The 22,799-nt window shown below is 34.5% G+C and overlaps 2 protein-coding genes across 8 annotated transcripts in view; both read right to left on the bottom strand.

Moving 5' to 3' along the window:
* The window catches only part of Ypel (Yippee-like), a 172,958-nt gene extending 155,070 nt beyond the window's left edge, over positions 1-17,888 (bottom strand). For 3 of the 7 annotated variants that reach the window (XM_073092901.1, XM_073092897.1, XM_073092896.1), the window contains exon 1: positions 17,425-17,885. Coding sequence is in view for 2 of the 7 variants with exons in the window: in XM_073092896.1 (XP_072948997.1) it covers positions 17,425-17,436 (12 nt within the window). In the remaining 5 variants the exon portion in view is untranslated. Of the gene's footprint in view, positions 1-17,424 lie in introns of all 7 variants that reach the window. The other 4 variants (XM_073092895.1, XM_073092894.1, XM_073092900.1 and 1 more) reach the window with 4 other exon arrangements.
* A 1,289-nt stretch (positions 17,889-19,177) lies between these two features.
* On the bottom strand, positions 19,178-22,777 carry CSN7 (COP9 signalosome subunit 7). The gene is made up of 4 exons (XM_073092904.1): positions 22,408-22,777; positions 21,452-21,704; positions 20,829-21,049; positions 19,178-20,418 (listed from the first exon to the last, which is right to left on the bottom strand). The coding sequence occupies exons 1-4, from the start codon at positions 22,597-22,599 to the stop codon at positions 20,272-20,274; spliced, it is 813 nt and encodes a 270-aa protein (XP_072949005.1). The 5' UTR covers positions 22,600-22,777; the 3' UTR covers positions 19,178-20,271.
* Between the last annotated feature and the right edge of the window lie 22 nt (positions 22,778-22,799).

Below are 22,799 nucleotides of genomic sequence, written 5' to 3' on the forward strand. Positions count from 1 at the left end.
CTGTTCAATAACTGTTATACTGATAGATAGATAGATCTATAGTTGGCCACTAAATGAATCTGTGCGACTCAAAATACTATTATAAAATTATTTTATTACTACTTAGTACTTCTTTTAATTATTACAATGTTATTTTATACAAATAGTTGCCTTTCCAATGTACGTCTTTTATCAACTGATGAAGCAGTATCAAAATAATAATATATCGTGAATATTTGAAATGAATGATATCAAAGTTAAAGACTAAATAATGGTAAACTAACCATGAATTTCACACAATATAACACGTATAAGTTGTATGAACCCAATTTTTTTACGTTATTTATCACAAATTCAAATTATTTCTTTCAAAGTAGGGCCACATAACCCACTTTTGAAAGTCAGAAAGAAATTTCATTACATTAAATTGAATTTATATTCAGTTATAATAATACATACTATTACATGAATTTCAAAATTTAATTAACAAAGCAAAGGACCCATGCGTTCACGTCAGCGACATACTTGTCAATTGTGTATGGCTTAACTACTTAACTTTTTTTTTTTTTATTTCACCAAAAGTTTTAAATTAAGATTCCCATAAGGAAGTTATAGTTTGGGCTATTTTACTGTAAAAGTTATGCATTATACTAAGGAAGATTTGCTAGACTTTACGCAAACGTCGTTTTTTTAAAAAAAAATCAAATAATGTTATGGAAAGAATAAACACATTAAAATGGTCCGTTAATCTAAACGGAGTTTAAACAGACCTTGTCTTACATTGAGTTCCTCGGAAGCGGATTTTTTTTTTTCGTAGGTAGTTATCAAACGGATAGTGTTATTGAATACACACTCGTAAACTACCTACCAAGAAAAATGACTTCAGAAACCGGCCATTATTTAACTATACTTATTTGTGTCTACAACTGATAAAAGATTTTTTTTAAACACGCTTTTATTTTTGCCACGCTTTTATTAACTTGACCTGTATGTATGTAACGGAATATTTGAATTCGATTTTTACCTACTTTGAACGGTCAGATTTATTTAAAAATTTTGAAATACCTATGACATGACATGATTTTAATAATCTTGTCCGATTCTAATTTTGTCTCATCACGATCGTCAGATTTAAAACTATAACTGTTTTACATAACATGTGGCTCCTTATCAATCACAACCTAAAATTTCTATGACCTGAAAAAGGTCTATTAAAGTTGATCATGATTTTATACCAGCCAGCCAAACAAACAGTTAGTCAAACTATCTTATGATACACCTTATTACCGAACAATTCATATTTATTATATATATTTCAAACGCCTCGGCTTCACCTGACTTTTATATAGTTTGTAATAAAAATTATATTAGTGCGTAATATCTATATAGATTATATTAATATAATATGTATCATTTACAACCAACACTCTCAAGGAGATGCTCGATGTTTCTATAGAGAAAACCTAGACATGACGCAATTGTGAACCGTATGAAATTTATATGAAAAGTAAATTATTGTATAAGAAAATCCCATCGAAATGTACCTATGCTTTTATTTGATTACATTATTATTCATTTGGCTATGATATACATATAATAAGAATGAAATCTTCACGTGTTTACATCGAATATATTTGAAAAAGAAAAATTGTCTGTCGGTTTGTATATTTGAAAATGCATTAAAACCAAAACTACGAAGTCGATGTCAAAAGTATACATTTTTTTTAAAAAACATTACATGACCAGGTAATGGACAATTCCAAATTACTAACGTACTCCGTGATCTTGACAGAGGGCATTGTATAATTCAAATTATATTTTGAATCCACATGAACAAAGTCGCAGGCAAGACTCGTTTTAAAAATGCAATTCAAATTATATTTTGAATCCACATGAACAAAGTCGCAGGCAAGACTCGTTTTAAAAATGCAATTCAAATTATATTCTGACTCCACATGAACAAAGTCGCAGGCAAGACTCATTTTAAATATGGTATACAAGAGACCAGGTATCTAAATTTATGTAGGCTTCAGTGACCGTTTCTCACTTAATACGTATAATAACTTAATTGCTGTAACTTGTAAATAGAACTAAGCTCAAGTTATAAAAGCATCAATTTATTATTATTATTATTATTATTTTACTTAAAATAATTTATTCTCAATCCCATACAAAGTGGATCCCGTTTATCATTTCGTAAATGGCTCACATAATTAATAATATCGATAGTCTAAGCGTCTCAACGTTTAAGGTACAAACTTCATTTACCAGTATTTGATAGTGCCCAATTTTCAAACCAAAAGGACGTGTAATGTGTCAAATTCAAATTGAAATTTAAAGATTTAAAATTACGAGATGTAAAGAAATATTAATACAAAACGAAACGTTGCATACTAAATTTAAAACAGACATTTAATATTATGTATAAGTGAGTCAGTCTGAAGTAGAATGGGAGATAAGAGAGATATTTTTATATATAATATTCCAAAGACCGCTGCGCATAAGTTTCTCAGTTTTCTTATAGATCATTAACTAATGTGCATTTATACTTTATGGGAGTCAAAACACAGTAGTACACAGTACTGCGTGAATTCGCCTAGAATTGATGGAAATCTAAATTTGGCAACGTACGTATGCTTCTTTCATAACAATTACGTATCAAGTATATGAAATCAAAAGGAAACTTTCATTGATTTATAAAATGAAAATGTGAACAATGTAGATGTGAATGCAAGTTTATTTTTAAATATAGTCAATTAATATCCAAAAAAAAAAAAAAAAAAAAAAAAAAAACAATAAACCTTAAACTCATTTACCATTTCCCTCCTGGGTACACTCAGCCACTCAATACCGTGGTCGTGATACTTTTTTGCAGGCAGTTAAATATGTACCACGTAGATATTATACATTTCTGTACAATTATGAATAATCAAAATTTTGCAACTTAATAAACGTGTCACTTATATCAAGTAGGTATACTGTACTCTGTAACTGCGTTTGTTGCTACCGCATAGTCCCTTCCATACAATGAAAACAAACGCATATACGTAAACCCCGTTTGAAACATTAAAAGTTATCAAAAATAAATTCAAATCTAACCTGTATGCAATTTCTGGCGTACATTAGCCTATATTAACAACCATTAGGTTCCCATATCTATAAAGCCTGACATTTAAGATTAAAGATCCTTAAAATATTTTCATAAGTACGTGTATTTCTATATATTTCAAAGTAGGTGTAACTTTAGAACAATTAGGATTTACTTTTTACACCACAGAATTTAACCAAATGGACAGATTTACCACAAGAACTGCCTTGCAAAATTACTTTTAGACACTTCTTCACAGAAAATGCACTTATTTTGAAGTAAACACCTCAGTTTACAATGTTAACAAGTAATTTGATAAGAGTAAAGTTTGTTCACAAAATTTAAGTATATCATTTTCAGAGGGTATTAACATTTCATTGAATTACTAGTCTCAATCTATCCATTTTCTTAATTCAAATGAGTTTTCCCTTACATCAACGACATTTATCTACCCCCATTTTTACTTATTCTACCAAGATGAATTCACATATGACATAATAATGTTTTAACTCACGGTTTTTATTCCTGTGTCAAGTATGTTCGTACTTACGAATCGCCGTCCATGATTGTGAGCTGGTTCTTGTACACTTCTGATGAAATCAAACTCATCTTGTAGGTCTTGAAGTCATGTAATAATATAGTCACATAAACGGTACAGAGTAACGATATAACAATTATACGTAAGTAAGTTCACACTAGTGATTAGAAGTATTATAACTACACAAGTATCTCCGTTATTCGACTGCTCTTGCTGAAGTCTCCGACCAGAATGTCGCTCTCTGTTAATTCGAGCGCCTTTAAGGTGTCGTCCCCACTTCACCTACCCGCATCTGTTTTTAAACTGTAGTATCAAATGCGTCATCGTTAATATCCAAGCTTCTTATTAACGACGATAACAGTAAGTAAGTTCACACTAGTGATTAGAAGTATTATAACTACACAAGTATCTCCGTTATTCGACTGCTCTTGCTGAAGTCTCCGACCAGAATGTCGCTCTCTGTTAATTCGAGCGCCGCCAAGGTGTCGTCCCCACTTCACCTACCCGCATCTGTTTTTAAACTGTAGTATCAAATGAGTCACTTATTACTTTAATGTAACGTTATAAAAATGTGATATCGTTAATATCCAAGCTTCTTATTAACGACGATAACATATTTTTGACGTTTCATAGTTAACTCTAGTATGATGGCTGTAGTCCAATCTAACAAAAAACGTCAGGATTTTAATCGGAGAGTAGTTTCAAAGATAAATTTAAAGTAGGACTGCTGCCCTTTTTGGATTTTGCGAGAAGTGATCATGAATTGCAATAACCAATCGGAAAATGGATAATTGACTTTATGGAGTATGACCTGCACATCCCAGACACGACTGAATCTCTCGTATTAAAAAAGATCTTCTTGTAGAGATAATTTTCGAGGAAACTGTTTCACACAGACCTCTGGAGTGAAAGACCGTTATTCATACACAGCTTAATCTTTAACATAAATAAGAACATGCAACGTTGTACCAGCATATTGAACCTTTACACACGATATGAACAAAGACCAAAGAAACAAATAGACATGCGCAAATACACTGAACGTTATAGTCATTGTTTTGTGACGTAATAAAACACGTATAAACACTTAGTCTCAATAAATCTTCTGGGGCCAAATAAATTCCAATTTATAATTAAACACGTGGTATGTATTTGCTGAATACTACTTACATGACGTAACGTCTACCTGCCGAAGAGTTTGTCGAACTCGTTAAGATCAAAAATATAACTGAGATTTGTCAATCTTGACACAAAGTAGTCTTGTCTAGACGGTTGACATACGTAAGACATTGCAACTTATTGCTCAAGGGTAGCAACCTGTGAACGACCTCAGCGTCTCCTATCTAATTTCCTTCTGCATGGATCTTCAAATCTGAAGGATTAATGATCATATTTCGTCGCGTTTCCTGAACGAGTTTGGGTTGGAGGACTTCATACACCTTTAAGAATAATGGCTTCATGGCTTTTTTGTACGGTTTGTTTCTGCATAAAGTTTTCATCGTAAATTCATTAAAATTCATCGTTAAAATTATTAAGTGTAATAATTACTTTTGTTACTCCAATGCAAATCGATAAGAGGAGTTGTTATCTTTATTATATTTCACGGATGATATTCACTCGTAAATCGAATGGGAAAGTTATTTTTACCCGTCAATGTGCGTATATCAAACGTAACGTTATTTTTCACACGTCAGTAACGAGAATTGATGTTCATACGAACAAGAGGATGATCACGTTTGAATGGTGTGAAAAGCCGTCAATGACATTGAAAACGACACTAGTGAGACATTTAATGTTCATTAAATGAGTGAATGAAAGTAAACATCACGAAAGCTTGATATGTATGAGGTCAGTGGCCTATTTAGAGAGTTCCTACATTTATTGCCCACGAAACGACCGGAGGCGACCAGAAAATGTTCAATCTAGACTAAAATGCTGAGGTGAAGTAATAGGTACTCAAAATCAAATCTTGCAGTTTCCAGAGATGGTTCAACTTTATTTACCTTACAGCAACAATGTAGTGCAGCCTTTCCATCACAAGTCTTAACAAAATGTGTATCATCAATTTTAGATAGGATACCTGTTCTACCAAATCACGACTTTGTACCCAAGTATTCGGGATTGGTTGAAATAACATAAAACTAAAGTAGTGTATTGAAAAGTACCTATCCCCAACTAGAAGCTTCAATACTAGCAATAAAAAGGGACCAAGAGCTTTCTCAAAGGTCTCTGATACATTTTATCCCAATTGGCCGATTTCCAGGCACTAAGTACGGATACTCCCTAATGTGACCTGAATGTGCGTGGGATGACAGCATTATATTGGTAGACAGGAAAATAAATGATTTTTTAAAACGACTCTAATTCGCCATCGTAAACCTTTTGTGTTGGGTTAAATACGATTTACATATTGACCGTCAGGGTTTATGACGAGTCACATTTAAAAATCATTAGGTCTGAATGTTTTTAATAAACCTTTTATTTACATATGTGGTAATGTAAAGTTTATATTATGCGTTGATAGTTGAAAAGCGTATTAAATATTTAACATTTAGAAATTATAAAATCTTAATGATTCAGTCACACATTTGGCACTTGGCAAATTCTAAAAATCTACAAACGCTCAAACGTGGACGCATCGTAAGTGCTTGTCGTAAATTCTCTTTAATTTGTTAAAAATACCGACACCATCGGATCCGCTACAAACTTACACAAATCGATTCAAATGCTCTATCTGCACTTTTGTATTTGTGTTGGTTTGTTGAGGTTCGATAATCGGGCGGACGAGTCATAATATTTAAGCTTTATGTTCATAAAGCTACTATGGTGTTAACGAAATTTTTGGGAGTGTGTATGCGCGATCTCGATAAGGAGCGCTGTTTTTTTAATAAAATAAAGTTTCGAATGCTGACAAATCAAACCGAATATGTGGATAGAGTCACGTACAGCCACAACTGCAAAATAATTAGAAATTTCATTATTTAAATCGGTACATTGTCGTTCACACGCTGATAAATAATTATCTATTTCCCGTGACCCGATAAACAGAATTGCACTTGTTATATAATAATGACCCATTATTTTGTAATTTTTTATTAACTTGGGAATTAAAAATCACTAAAATGGATTACTGCAACCTTTAAATTTCCGCTTTGCAAAAGTAAATTTTTTTTTGTATCAAAGTTTGGTCTTACATCCAAGGTCTCAATTGTATGTAGTCCATTGAAATGTTACATTTGCGTTGTACTTGTCTAAGGACGCAATTTTATTTTTTGGAGGTCAAGAAGGGGTTAATGTAAATCTAAATCCCACAAATTGGAATTTTGCACCTTGAAAATGGGTTTTCACACTCAATTAGGCAAATTATATTATTCGTCGCATATTCGTCGAATAAAAATATAATTTACAAATTCTAATAGTAATAAGCATGTGCACGCCCGGGACTTGAATCATGGACCCATTGATAGGCCAAGTTAAACCACTAGGCCATCACTGACGGATAACAGATAAGAATAAGCTGGGTTGCAAAAAATATATATAAAAATCATCAAACGGGTTTTGAATTCGAATCTCAAATCTACTGACATCCAATTTCAAAACATTAGTACCGAAAAATCCAGTAATTAACGGTACTTGGAAAATAATGAGATCCCTATTCAATTACATGTTGGTATATTACAACACGAACTTTATACATAATAGCGTTTATTATAAACGCCTGTGGTCGTGGGCCAGTGAGCTTTCGACCGCAGGCTCTAAAGCACGCGCCGTCTCCGGTTACATCCACTGCTATTGTTGTACACTAGTTGTTAGAAAGCCCGGTGCAACGAACCTCTTAGCATACAGAGTTACCTTTGCTTTCGCTTTTACTAAATTAATGACTGCAGGTATAAGGCATATATTAGTTCCGGGACTAGAATAGGGCTACGGTATCCCTAGCCTGTCGTAGGAGACGACTAAAAGAGGGCTTCCCTTAGGGGGGGTTTATTGCGGTAAAAATCCCACATAATCCGGCGTCGCTCCCACGTCATCGGGTACCTTTTGAAGGTTTCTCCCACGAGAAAAAAAAGGCATAAGGCATATAGTTAATTCTTTGTTTTGAGATTTTTTATAATATAGTCGTAGGAAACCAGCATGCAGTCCATTTAATACTGCTGCTCATCGACATCTGTAATCAACCCTAGATAAGATTAGATTCCTACTTTAAGTCAACTACAGATGCGTTGCTATCTCTGAGGATTAAGACGGAAACACGGAGAAGTATGTCTCCCTTACCACACCCTTCAAACCAGAACACAGCAGCTCTTAACACTGATATTAAGTAGACATAACTGTCGCGGTTGTACCTCCGGAGTTGAAGCATAAAGATTTTTGCCATATTTATTTACATTTATGTACAAAAAAACCAGATTAATATATAGTGATTGGACACCTTTTCGCTAATTTAATCATAAGGCTTTCGTTATTTCCTTTTAATCGTACGGAACGCTAAAAACCACGAGGTCGAGTGAACCTGTATAAAATAAAGCAACGGATGGTTCGGTACTGAATCGAGTGATGCAATGCTACAAAGGGCGAACCTTTGTGGTTGCGGTGGAACGCTCGCGAGAATAGAAACCACAGAGCTTTCGTCGCTAACAAAAAGCTTTAAGGGCCTGTTCATCTGCGGGCAGTAACTCTGCGGTTATATTACATGTTTATTAACTGGTTGGTTTATTGACATGCAGCTCTTTTTTATAATATAGGAGTAGCAGACGAGTATGCATTCCACCTGATGGTAAGTGGCTACTGTCGCCCATGGACATCTGTAATCGACCCCAGATAGGATTAGATATTCCCACCTGAGGTCGCCCACAGATGCGCCGTTACTTCTGAGGACTAAGCTGGAACGCCTCGGATAAGTATACTTCCTTTACCACACCCTTCAAACCACGCAGCAGGAGCGCTTAACACTACTGTGTTCTGGTTCATCCTCACACCTCATTACTGAGGTAGAAATAGGTGTAGCGGTGGTGCCGCCGGAGTCGAACCACAAAGGGTTCTACCACCTTCAAATGCAAAAAGAACTCTTTTTCCTTAGTCAGCGTTGTTGCAAATGTCCATACAACAATGACTGATATCCAACAATTAGCTCGTGTGTCTCATCGTTAGATACCCCAACTTAAAATTACAACTGCGAATGAATGTTTGTTTGTGTTTGATACAAAACCGATTATCATAAAATATGTATTACACACGTTGTCTGGTGTCCAGAAAAGTACATAGGGTAACTTTTATCCAAAAAAAAATACTGTTCTCCAGCGGAAAGCTGACGACAAACGGATCAGCGGGATAAGCTAGTATATTTATAATTTGCATTGGCATAACCCGTTAAATCATTCATGACATATTAAGAAATGATCATTATGTCTATTTCGTTTTTTTACAGATAATAGTAACAAAACGCTGTACAACTAATCTCGGTCCCATGAAACGAATAAAACGTGGAAAAAACCGTAATTTAATTTAGGTCAAATAGGTTTAAATTTACGTATTTACATTCCGATGTCAATGCTCTAAGAAACACCTACACATAGTTATTTATTTCCACTCATTACTCTCATATTTATGACACTTGGTATGTAAAAATTGGTACAATAAAGATTGTAATCCAAAATAGCAGCATTTCTATTTGATTTCACCCGTTCATTATAATTTGGGTGCGAAAAATGAACAGAAAAGCTGCTGTCTTGGATTTTATTCTTCATTGAAACGTGTTATACTTAACATTGGAATAAATTATTTCAGTTTATGTTGTCTTAACTATTCAATCCCTTCTTTATTATAACTATACTCGTAAGCTATAAACCTTGCTTAGGGCGTTTATTACAAAGTATTTCACATTTGACAATTTCGCCCCACAAAAAATATCAAATTCCGATCTTTGGCAGGCAAAATTTAATCTTCAGATAGTTAATAACAGGTTTAGTACTCGTATTTATATAAGTAATCTCAATATAACTCCCATAACTCCTGCGCAAGATACATAGCAACGACTGCTAAGCCAAATATTGATACATTTCACGCCTCAATATGGACACATGTTTTTTTCCTGAATTTATTATAAGTCCATTGCTAAGGAAATATACAAAATGAAATTTTAAAATTACTTCCATTATTTCATTTAACAATGTTTTATCTTTTGTCTTAAAAAAATTAAATCCTCGTAGCTAATGAAAAAGTGTTCATTGCCAATTTCTTTTTACATAAGCCTAAATCCGATTTGTTTGAACGAACAGTTTACTTGGGAGCTGCTTAATTTATTCTGCTTGTGACCAACTTGAATTGAAATGTCTCAGAATAATTTACAAAAACTTATGAAATGTGTCTGCTATGAAGTATAAATTACATTACGAGATGAATTCTTAATAAAAAACTTGTAAAAACGCTTGTAAACATTTTTTATACTATTTATTCCTAAATGTTCATTTTATCGTATTTTTGGTATAGATACTACCATTTTTATTTATTTTCCTACTTTATTATCATTTATTCAGTATCTCTGAAACCAAAAAGATAAGCATCAGTTAAAAGAAAAAAAGTAATTACAAACCTATTTCAACCAAAATTGTTCCCTCCTTTGTTTGATCTATGTTACAGAAAACTATCTGCATTGGATTTCCCGTGCAAATTTGTAAGACATATTCGGAACAACATTTAAAAATTAGTAGGATTTAAAACACACACACATAAAAATATATAAATGAATATTACAACACATGTGTTATATCACATAACAATGCACACAGACAAACAAATACAACACAAAAAATACCACATGTTTACAATCACAATTGCGTTAGAGACCTACATACGAGTAACCGCATCTTGCGTTCCGTTACAGCATCTCTATTGCAAATACGAGATAAAGATAATGTGTACGATCTAACGGGTAATACTAGTAACCATATTAGGTACGACTGGTTGAACTCGTCAGAGACGTAAATACTAGGAATGTTTTAGATATAAACATATATAGTAAGTAAGGGGCGAAGTTTATACATAACAAGGGACTTCGAAAAAAATTAACTTACTAATGTAATTGTACTCCTATAAAGTAACGTTTGATATTTAAGAAAACACTCATTTTTAAATAAGGATTATTATAATAGAAAAACTACGAAACGAAAAAAAGGGCTATAAAAGCCATTCACTTTGTTCAATGCATGTATTAGGAGGACTATACAGAAGAGGAAATCTCACAGTAAAATCTCGTATAAATAGTTAGATGTTATGAGGTTTAGGAATAATTAATTGTATTCGCGGTATTCGTATTATTTACGATAATATCACTATGAAGGACCTCATACTGTAAGGATCTTGGCTAATATAAAATAGTGCGATAATGGCTCCTTCTAGTGGTTATTAATTTATACGGAAGATTTAATAAAGCAAAGAGACCTCTATCAGAAATATGTTTAGTAGACTATAATTTTCATCTAAGTGGATAAAATGGACACTCCATTAAAAATAAATTTCACAAATCATATGCTACAGACTCAATTTGTGATATCATTTTATTGCTTTCCAAACATCAACATGGGCACGAAAGGATTTTAAATAAATAAGTGGAGCTGATACTGATACCAATTTAATGAATAAACTACATAGTGGTAGTGAAATACAGATCATTTTGAGTAAATTGATGTTGAATAAATTGGATTGAACATTTTATGTGGCCTGGAGCAATTTTATGATTAAAATTCGACGAGTTTTATCTACTCGTTTTAAAGAGAATGCTACAACATTCACCGTATTGATAAATAGTCCCATCCTAGGACACCTAGGCCTTGGCTACTAGTGGACACAGGGTTTTCTAAGAGGAATATATAAATTCAACAAAAAATTTAAGTACATCATTGTTTATTTTGAGGGCGCTTAAGTTCTCGAATTTGTGTGTGTGGATGAAGAGTGTAATCACGGATGAACTTAAATACATAATTTTAGATTTTGAGGGAACATAATACAGCTATAATAGAAAGGTCCTCGAGTGGCGACCACGCGTAGGCAAAAGGAGTTCAGGCCGCCCCCCGACCAGGTGGACCGACGACCTGAAGAAGACGGCGGGAAACCGCTGGATTCAAAGGGCACGGGATCGGTTGGAGTGGCGCCAATTAGGGGAGGCCTATGTCCAGCAGTGGACCTCAAAAGGCTGATGGATGGATGGATAATACAGCTGTAAAATTGTATTGTGTAATTTGAATTTATATTTTTCGATAGTAGTTATTTTTGTCAGGAGGGCTTGATTTATTGTTTAGAAGTAAAGAGAAGTGGACAGCAGAGAATAGCAGGCACTCAGAGGCGTAAAGCTTGTATTGTATATCTTGATTCACACCAAGTCATCAATTAGAATAAAAACTGCCATTCTAAAAAATCTCAACAATATACGAAACACCTGCGCTAAAGAAATATGTGTAATGGATTCCAAAAGGGACCACTCAACTGGCATAAGCCCTTTGAACCCCACCGATAAGCTTCATAACGACGTCTAGATTACAATAAATTTAGGTCAGTCTCAATCTTTTCTAATGTGCCGATTGAACAAAGGGCTCTCACACAAGCCCTTTGAAGCCTGGTAGTTCTAGTAAAGGGCATTGTGCCCTCGACTCGCAAAGTGCACTTGTAATGAGTCTATAACTGCATTCGCTGAGTAGGTTACTGTATGCGTGTTAATCCCGTATTACGGTCTAGGGATGTTGAAAAATCATCGACATATCGATATTTTGGACCGATAAACCGATACAGGTATATCCAATATCGAAAATTGTATAAAAAACGATATATATTTTATTGTAACAGTATTTTGAAATTGTGTAGTTTTACCTATTATAAAGTAAACCTTTTTAAATTCAAATAATATTGTAAGGATATTGTATAAAAAACCTATTGTTATAGAGTTGTTGAACTAAATACATTGTTATTTTAAAACCGCCAAATATTCAAATCAAATCAAATAATTTATTTGCAAGAATATAGTAACTATTTAACAAGGATCTTAAATTTATAACAAGTATTTTGAAAATTCTACCGGGTTATAGGTATATAAATATTTTTTCCTCGATATATCGCCGATATTGATATTTAATTTATATCAATACATTATATCGATATTTTTACACTTTAGACATCACTATTACGGTCGAACAAGAAATGTATTGACATAACGGTTTTATCTACAGGGTTGGTCAGCGTCATTGGAGTTTCTATCGCATTATCGCCAGAAGCCCTACACGTGCCGGACTTAAACGCCTTGCAGATGACAAGGGTCGATGGGAAAAAGTCCGGAATACCGACTTTTTAGTAAACAGGGCCGTTGTGGACCTTATGATAAAGCTGAGTAAGATTATGAAGAGTAAAGAAATTTTATCTTGGGCAGATAGAAAAACAATTATGTAACTAGGCATCATACATAAGTAAAGATTTCTCACTCCTAACAAGAAAATGTAACCAGTTTCGAGAATTGAAATAGTTGCGTAAAAAAGTTTTACGTCTCCGTGATAAATTGTCCCTAAAATATTTGAAATACTTATTTGTTTATTATGTAAATTACGCAGTATTAGTTATTCATTCGTATTTTTTTCTAAAAATGTTTTTTATTTGTCAAGAATCCAAAAAAATAACTGACGAATCAGCCTTTTGTGGCTTTATTCAATTTTAAGGCGGCGAAGTATCTTTACTTAGCAAAGCTAGACATGAACAAAGTTAGCAAACAGAAACGTAAAACATAATTACGTCAGCTTGTAAAGATCTTAAATGGAGCTAAACTGAAATTATTATCGGCCTCATTGTTGGCTTGTGTGCCCCGATCGTCCCAGTTAATCTACGGAAGTCTACCTATCAGCTTGCAGTTCTGAACTACCGCATACCACGACGATCTCACAAATTTATTCGCATTAAAAATGATCACCAATTAGGAGTCTATTTGTTTACTTCGTCTGTGGGTCTGAGCCTTTTAGCAAAGACTATGCATACGTTATGTCTTTACAAGAATATTGTGTTTAATTTGTTTAGTACAATTTAGTACATAAATCAAGTCAAATCCGTCCACACGTTTAAATTTGTGTCCGTTTGTTGAGTTTTGGCAAGCCTGTGGACACGACATACTTTTAAGAGGGATTCCATAAAACTAAAACGAAGTTTTTCTATGAAAGACAACATAGCAACGTCTACTATATCACACTTCTAAAAACATTGGTATAAGTTATTGCTGTAACTTTTACTTATTCTCAACAGTTCTCTGTCACTTACATTCCCTACCATAGTGGCGCCCTGACAAACAAGACGCCAAGATCTTGATGTAAGTAAGATCTTGACGGGGTCACGGGACCTGTTCCACAATGGTGTCGTGTCAAGGGGCAAGGCACGCGCCACTCAGCACGTATGTAGCTTGACTCCAATTTGTCCCTAAAATGTGGCTTGTGTTTACTGCTTTACCCTCTTGGCGCCTCGGCTTGTTTTTACCATGTCATTGTCCTACTTGGTATATAAAAGATTTACGATAAAGTTTTGTTTTTCTGAACACGGTGAACCGCCCAAATTCGACTGCCCTCGGAAAAATATTTGTCAGATAAAAAAAGTACAATTAGGCAGTTAAAATAGATACCTAATTGATTTTATACTATAGTATTATTGTTATGACGCGCCCATTGTGCCAGACTACATAACAATTAAAATGTTTGCACACTTAACGTAAATGCAAGAATGGTTATTTTTATGGCGAATTGAAAGTGACTGATAATACGAATGGATGAATTGATTTCAGTAAGATTTTTTTGTCTAAAATATAATTAATAATTATGTTTAATTGTGTTCGGTGTGATATTCATATCATTTTTTTACGATTAAACCTGTTGTCGTTTGTCGTAACTGATTTCAGATTCAAAATTGTACAAAAAATATATTAAAAAGTTTAACGAAAATGTTACGTTAAGATTTGTTAAACTTTAAATTCCTTTACAGTTTTAAGTGCCTTGAAGTAAAGGTCGGCCCTGGGCTGAGGGCTTGCCGTGGTATCGGCAAATTAACCGCATTCAGTAAGTACAATGTAGACCTTCGTACAGCCTTGTAGCCGAGGCCAGAAAGTCTCATCTATTTTATGCTTTCGTAGACGCTATTCACATCGTTTTAAAGCTACTATATTGCTTCTTTTATGAAAAAACTACACTTATTTTCAAAAAATAAGGCGTAGGGGCCATCTGATGGCCGACAATTGCCGACGCTTGCAGATTTTTTTCGGGATAACACACAGATAGACGATTTTGCTAATGATTTTTTAAAAAATATATATTTTTGGTTCTTTTTTTCTGCAATGTATATATTTTTTTTATTTTCTTCTCATAACAACTTCTTTCTTTTTTCTTTGTTATGTTGATCATACCATTTCATTTCATACCATTTCATTTTATACCATACTTAATAAATTCTAGATCTATCTCACTTAGATCATAAATGCTGAAAGACAGAAATACTTATTCTAGTTTGAGGTGTCCTCAAAATTGGGAGTTTAAGTTTCAGGTTTTAAATACAATGGACACACAAAGAGAAATACTGCCCATAATCAGGACAGACATCACAATCCAAAGACAGCACTTCAGGATTCGAATGGATTTTACAGCACAGTAACCATTGAGCCACACGTGTACCTACTAAATAAAAATTACTCATAAATTGACATTGAATACAGCCATTATAAATAGTGTACGGAATTCGTAACAATGTAACGTAATAGGTAGGCATGTTTACTATTACAACAACCATAATGAACTAATGAATGCATATAATAAACAAACATATCTTTTTTTTTTTTTTTTTTTATAATATGAGAGTAGCAGACGAGCATGCAGTCCACCTGATGGTAAGTGACTACTGCCGCCCATGGACATCGGAAATCAACCCCAGATAGGATTAGATATTCCTACCTGAGGTCGGCCACAGATGCGCCGCTACCCCTGAGGACTAAGCTGGAACGCCTCGGAAAAGTCTATCTCCCTTACCACACCCTTCAAACCGGAACACAGCTGCGCCTAACACTGCTGTTATTAGGTAGAAATAGGTGTGGCGGTGGTGCCGCCGGAGTCGAACCACAAAGGGTTCTACCACCTTCGACTTTTCTTCGACCTTCTTTTCTTTTTCTTTCGACTTCATCTTTTACATGCATTGTAAACACTGGTCAGGTAATGAGGAACAGCTAGGATCGTTGATCCATCATTACTTACAAATAAGCAAAGTTAAAATATTAATATTTGACTAATTATGCAGTAAGTATAATAGTAAAGTTAGTGTTATAAAAGTTAAAAAAAACAATGGTTTTAATAATAATTGGCAAATGGGTAGATAAGTACATAAGGTTAGTTCTTGGTTAAATCTGAGCTGTTTTTTTTTTATTTAGACCACAATTTCAATCGTATTTCGTTTTCATGATAAGGAGTCGCCATTTTTTTATTTGGAAAGTTTAGTCATAGATGGGTTAGCTTACAAAATACAAAGTCAATGGTACGTTTTTTCCCACCTCGTATATTATCTCAAAATAATTTTCATAATAATATTTTAATAACAACGTAATATAGGTAGGTACTATTAAGTTTATACCAATTAAAAAAAAGATGAATTCGCATTATGATTGATAGGTCACCTTTTCAGGGCCGGATTTAAGGGAGAGCAACCGGGGCGGCAGCCCCGAGGTCTCCACAAAAGAGGGGCCCCCACAATAGGACGTCGGATGTTTTTTTTAATTCCGACTAGTAAACACTAGAAAAAAAAAATCTTTTCCTTTGATATTTTTTTTCGCTGTTTTACCTTTATCTACAGTACTTTGTACAAACATGAATACTAGAAGAATCTACCTGCGTTTAACAATAAAATATTTATTGAAAAACTCAACTGAAAAAAATGTTCATTTTATTCGGAAAAGAATTTTGGGCCAGGGGGCCTCCGCTCCTTTGTTGCCCCAAGGCCTCTAGACCTCTAAATCCGGCCCTGCACCTTTTAAAACGCCATTTGATTTTAATAATTTCAAAGCATATTTCTTTAAAGTAATTTATCAACACTCTTTCTTCGCGTGATAGTCAATAAACGGCTATCAGAAATTCGTTACGAATTCATTCATAAACAAAGAAAAGTCGAAACGGTTCAAGCAATAAAGATTTATTTTATTACAAAGCAAGCGTGACCCATAAATTGTGTTGTATTATCATTCTGAATGCGTAAACTGTATATTGTTGAATTGAATAGCGCTTCATGTAAGAGCAGAGTGCCTTCTTATATCATTGCATTGAACGCAACAAAGACGAATTTATTCTTATTGGTCGGGCTCGAGCCTAATAAAGGACTCGGGACTGTCGGCACGCGTCAATTTATCTCCCCAGCTACAGGCTATAGAAAGTGCAATGCGATTTTTCATACGCGTAATGCTGATTGTCCCTGTAGTGTAGCTGTACATGTATAGGGGACGGATACACATAATGCTAAGCGCGCGACCAGTCTGACCAGTTGCTCCCCCCTCGCTCCCGCGAACAGCTGACTTATCCGACAACAAAGAGCAAACCAGTCTACACAATCAGCACATTACTTTCAATGTAGCTAGCTACACGTAGAGATATCGATTCAACATTGTTGTCACGACTGCGCTCGCATGCCAAAACAAAAATGAAATGATCGTTTCATGAGTTGGTATGTTTTTATGTCTAAATGCATTTACGACCACCATGTATTGCAAACAGTGTTGACCATGAATCCGCACGTGAAAGGTGAACTGATCTGATCCTAACAAAGGACTACTTGCCTTTCTGTTCATCCAATACACGAAGGCGCTCGAGAGACAGCACTCTGCAAAACTTAGTCCTTAACGTAACTAGTTTTTAGGATAATATTTAAAATCACGGATTCATTTTGAATACAGTCAATCGTCACTTGTGTCGTAGTTTTCACTCATCGGTTGCTATGGTTCTGAGAACGTTCACGACACGAAAATAGGGGGTTGTTTGGATCTTGTAAGTACTGTAAAGTCTTTGTTTACAATGTTACCGATTTTTATGTGTTATTTACATCACTTTTCAGTGGCCTGCGAACGTGATAATCGTTGCACTGCCTGCGCACAGTGCGCACTTTATTTGCGCTGCTGCGTCAAAACAGACGGTCGGGGGAGGCGAAACTCGTATTCAGACGAAGACACGAAGTTGTTTCGGACCGGCCGGTTTTCTATCTCAGTCTCTAGCCTAGATGTTTGGTTTTCTTATCTCTTTCGCTCGTTTGACATAAACTTCGCTGGGTTACCTAGTTACGGTATTTGAAAAGTTTCTATGCACAAAATTATATCTATATGGAGACGGTTACTCGCGGTTATTTTTATTTGCGAGTAACTATATATATAAGCATTGGCTGCCTTTGTAGTCAAGACAAGTAATGGTTTGATCTCATTCTCCTTACTTTCTAGATATCTATATGAATTCCCTATTTCAAGAACGTGCTTCACTGCAAGAACTTCAAGGATGTGATCAATCTTGTCCCTGTAGTTCCGGGACAAGATAGGGTACGGTATGTGTGGTCGCATACCATCGTACGCACCGGATGGTGTGCCGAGCATCGAGTTCACTTGGGCGGACTCCGACCGGACAAAACGCAAAGAGGACTCCGGTTGCGTTCGTTTGGAGATCTCGGAGCCTTCTACGCAGCGCTGAGGACGACCACCCCACATAGCCCCGCGTCACTCCCATGGCATTACGGGTACATTTTGAAGGTTTCCCCCTCATAAAAAGGACTCATCAATCTACAATCAATACACACAAAACTAAACTTGAAGACATCGGAAGACGTCACCATTCCCCGATACTCCGTGGTGTAATTATGAAGAAATAAACGCAATAAAAAATAACTACTACTAAATTGGTAGAAATTATATTTACATGGCAACTCAGTATCGAACTTTTTCCCCGCGATAATCGATTTAAAAATTATCACAGGTGTTGGTCTACCTACAAGTCTATAAAAATAATTACTGTTCACTTTCTACAAATTAAAAGATAGGCAATTGTTTTAATTGCATCGAGTATCAATTTTTATAGTACAAGTAGATATGTATCAAGGCCATATAGAAAACTAGTTTTTACCCGCGGCTTCGCCCGCGTTGAAAAGAAAATAATATAACATACTAACATACATAAAACTGAAAATTCGTACCTTCAACTTTGCTAAAGACCATCGCTTGATCAAATTCCTAGTTTACGACTTACAATCCTTACTAATATCGATTAAAATAATCAATGTTTTGGGACCAAAAGATCGATTCTCCGATTAATCGATCTTAGATCGCCATCCCTAGTTCCCGTGGGATTTCCGGGTTAAAACCTATCCTATGTCCTTTCTCGGGTCTCAGACTATCTTTGTACAAAATTTCATTAAAATCGGTTCAGTGGTTTAGGCGTGAAGAACAGACAACCAGACAGACAGACAGAGTTACTTTCGGATTTATAATATTAGTAAGGATAGATAGGGTAGGGTACTAGGTGCACAAATTTGACCAAATAATAACACACGTGAGCGAGCGGCACCTTACAGTTTAATAAACGTATCACAAAGTATACACAGCAGGTAGTCTCTTGTTGACGACAACGGATGATAATTTCATTCAAGACAACGTTTACCGATGTTTTATTGCCGACCGACAGCTTGTTGCGTTGCCGTCAAATACTTTATCTTAAAAATTAGGTAAGAATCAATGCGGAATCAGCTAAATTCGTTAAAAGTTCATCTACATACGTAATAAATAACTTATATAGTACTTTACACAGAATTAAAGACAATTAGGGTGAAAGCTCCAAACTATTAATATTGTTTAAGTATAAAAAGTACAAGATCAATTTCAAATTAGGTTTATAAGCTTAGGTACTTACAACTATCATAAATAATATGCTCTTTAATTGTCTACCATACAGTTAAAAACATTGGGAAATACTATGCGCCATGATGGTTTTGATCGTAGATTATCAAAAAAAATTGAGCATTTTTGTATTACATAATATATCCACAGTTTGTTCTCTTTACATTATTAAGATGTTTTATAGATGTTAATATTAATATTACATTTCGACTGTTGTTTATATATTGAAAGAACGCGACGTCGGGCTTGAGCAAATATTTTAAACAAGAGAATAAATATAAATAATTACTGTTTTGAAGGTGATAATGTCTTTTTAGCCAAGTATTGAGAACATGAAACAATGTCGCCTAGTGTCCAAAGAGATCTAAATATATAAATTATTTATTTATTATTAATTAATTATAAATGCTTTCTACTTCTAGTCTTTACATCCATCATGATAACAGTTATTGTCAGTGTCATGAGCCACCAATCAACATACATAATAAATATATAGGAGGACTTTTTTGCCGACAAACAGAAACTATTTATTCGTGACTTTTTCGCCGAACCTTATAAGAACAGATTGGCAATAGCCCGGCAACCCCTGCCTTAAAGCTGTAACTACACCCATGATCTGTGTACATATTGACTATTACGCGTGTATAGTTAGATACATTCCCGAGTGATTCTTTATTTAATACAATAAAACTTATATTTTGTTACACAACTGTGGCGAATTTAGCTGATATCCACGTTAACGTAATTGAAGTGTTATGTGGTCTTTTGCCAGAACTTGCTCGATCGTGGGGTCTTTCCTTTCCCCGAGCTCTTCTTTGGAGCGGAGTGCGACTCGCTGCCGCCGGCGCCGCCTTCATCATTCTCTGCTTGAGTCTTGAGGGTTTTCTTAATGTATACTATCTGTAAAGCATGAAATATAGTTAAATAAATTTTATTGCTACAATGAAAATAAATGATTTTAATGATTTGTCCCATTGTTTTATCATGATCATCAGAACTAACGATTTTAGAGGTGGTGTTTGAGAGTCTTAAACAAAGTTCATTGCAAAGTTACTAGATTGCAACAATTATTACCCTTTAGTTTGATTAATTATAAAAGCATTGTTTTTAGTTTTTTAAATTATAATTTTTAAATGTTAACTTATAGTCTTAATTTGAGATTGCGGGAATTAATATTACTTTTCTAAAAGCATTGGGTACTTGGTACAAAATTTATAAAGTAATCCTGCATATTGGAATAAAATGAATAAACTATTACAACACCCCACTGTATTAGAATATTTGAACATGTTTCATCGAAAAATACTGACCTCTTGATCAATAACTTGCTGATGCCGTATCGCACGCTGCTTGTGGTGGTTGGCACGCTGTATGTGCCTATCCACAGAGTTGAGTACAGCCTCACAGGCATTGCACCAGTCTGCGAGCACGTCTGCTATGCCGGTAGCGTCCTCCAGCCTCGCGTCGCGCCCCAAAGCTACGTCTACTTCCACTCTCTTGCATTCCTGGTCTAGTTTACCGTGGATTATATCTGAAATGGTTGTAAAAATTCTTATAATCATTGAAGTACTGAATGTTATGTATGAATACTAAAAAGTAAAAATAAGTCAACCAGATTGAAATTAGTTAGTATTTTATTTAACAATAAAAAAAGCTTTTGGAAAATAAATGCCTAAGAATTTACAAGACCAAATTGTTTTCTAGTAAATATGACGGTATGATAGTAATAGGTCAGGAACAATTTGATAGCATAACAAATTTAGTTTAAAGATAATGTATCATAACAGTTTAGATACAACCATATCTGATACTACACTATGTTATAATTATTTAGTACTACGATAATCATAAGAGTTACTAATAAATATTATGTTATACAGTTGATTTTAATTTTATTTCACTTAAAAAAGTTCTTCTATCTTTTGTATATTACCTGCATAAATAGCTTCTATGATAAGATCCTCGAGATCTCGTACATTTTTGATATCGAGTTCTTTTAAAAGCACACTATAGGGAATGCATTTCTCCTGTGTAGCCAGAGTGGCGATTGTGAGGTGTTGGAGCTTCTTGCACTGTACTGGTGTTAGTTCTAAGAATTCAGACTTGTTCTCGAGGTAATCTTTGTATGTGCCGTAAGCAAACAGGTTGAGCGTTCTGAAGTGTGTGGCGTAGGCTCCAGTTTCTAGCTGAAATGGAATATGGTAAGAGGTTAAATAGATTATTGGTAAGTTTATCTTTTATTGACAGAGTTCATAGCAGGTTGTGATACTATTAAGGTATTGTCACGTCTCAGTACACATTGTAAGATTATTGAATTGAGCACTACATCAATAGATTGTATAGTTCAACAGAACAATCTTAGTACATTACAAAAGACATTACATTGTACCTAAATGATACAGCAGATACGCTGTAGGTGTATGGCAAACTTAATAATGAGCATTGACTTGATAAATCATAAAAATCATTATACTATCTGACTCAGACTGCTTGTATAATTTCAGGTAGGACTTCCAATCTAATAAGGGGATAATCTTGACTAAGAGACCAGATTGTTTACATTACAACAAGTAATAAATAAGATTTTCATAAAAATTAAATAGTCACTACATACTTTGTTAACAAAAATAAGCAGAATATGGAGTCCAAATCTTTTAGTAAATGTACTATTTACTAAGTAAGTAATTTTCAAAATAATTTCTTATCCTGACATATTCACTGTGTTGCTACAAATGTTCAACACAAGAAATAATAACATAGTTATATGCCCCAATCATTCCTTAATTCAATAGGAATTTAAGCAGTAGTTAATTGGTATAGTGAAATTATAGACATGAAACACGAACCTTACATAAATAAAAATCACAATTATATTGAGCGTATCCTAACCTCTTTTATGTTGGGCACTTCTAGTAGTTCACCGAAAACGTGGACCCCCGGCGCTTCTAGGACCTGCTTGATGAGCTCCGCACAAGCGAACCCCTTCGCACCCTTAGCCAACAACACAAACTGCTCCAGAGAATGGTTTGATAACGACAACAAAGATGATGGCTCATCTCTGTCCATTGACATGGGATTCATGGCGATTGTTTACTTTACTATTCTATTATCAATTAAGTTATCAGCCGACTTAGTATCGACTTTATTAAATAAGTAACTGCTATATATTCAATTCATCGAGAATGAAATATTCTCTTTTTACTCTTTTTAGAATCGTATTTTCTGACATTGACTGACTGTCACTGATGCGATGTTGTCGAAAGTACCAATTAATTGAAACG

The sequence above is a fragment of the Epargyreus clarus genome, unplaced genomic scaffold (assembly GCF_041222505.1).
Source record: "Epargyreus clarus isolate Ecla_fem2 unplaced genomic scaffold, WU_Ecla_fem_2.2 ptg000004l, whole genome shotgun sequence".
NCBI classification, from domain to species: domain Eukaryota; kingdom Metazoa; phylum Arthropoda; class Insecta; order Lepidoptera; family Hesperiidae; genus Epargyreus; species Epargyreus clarus.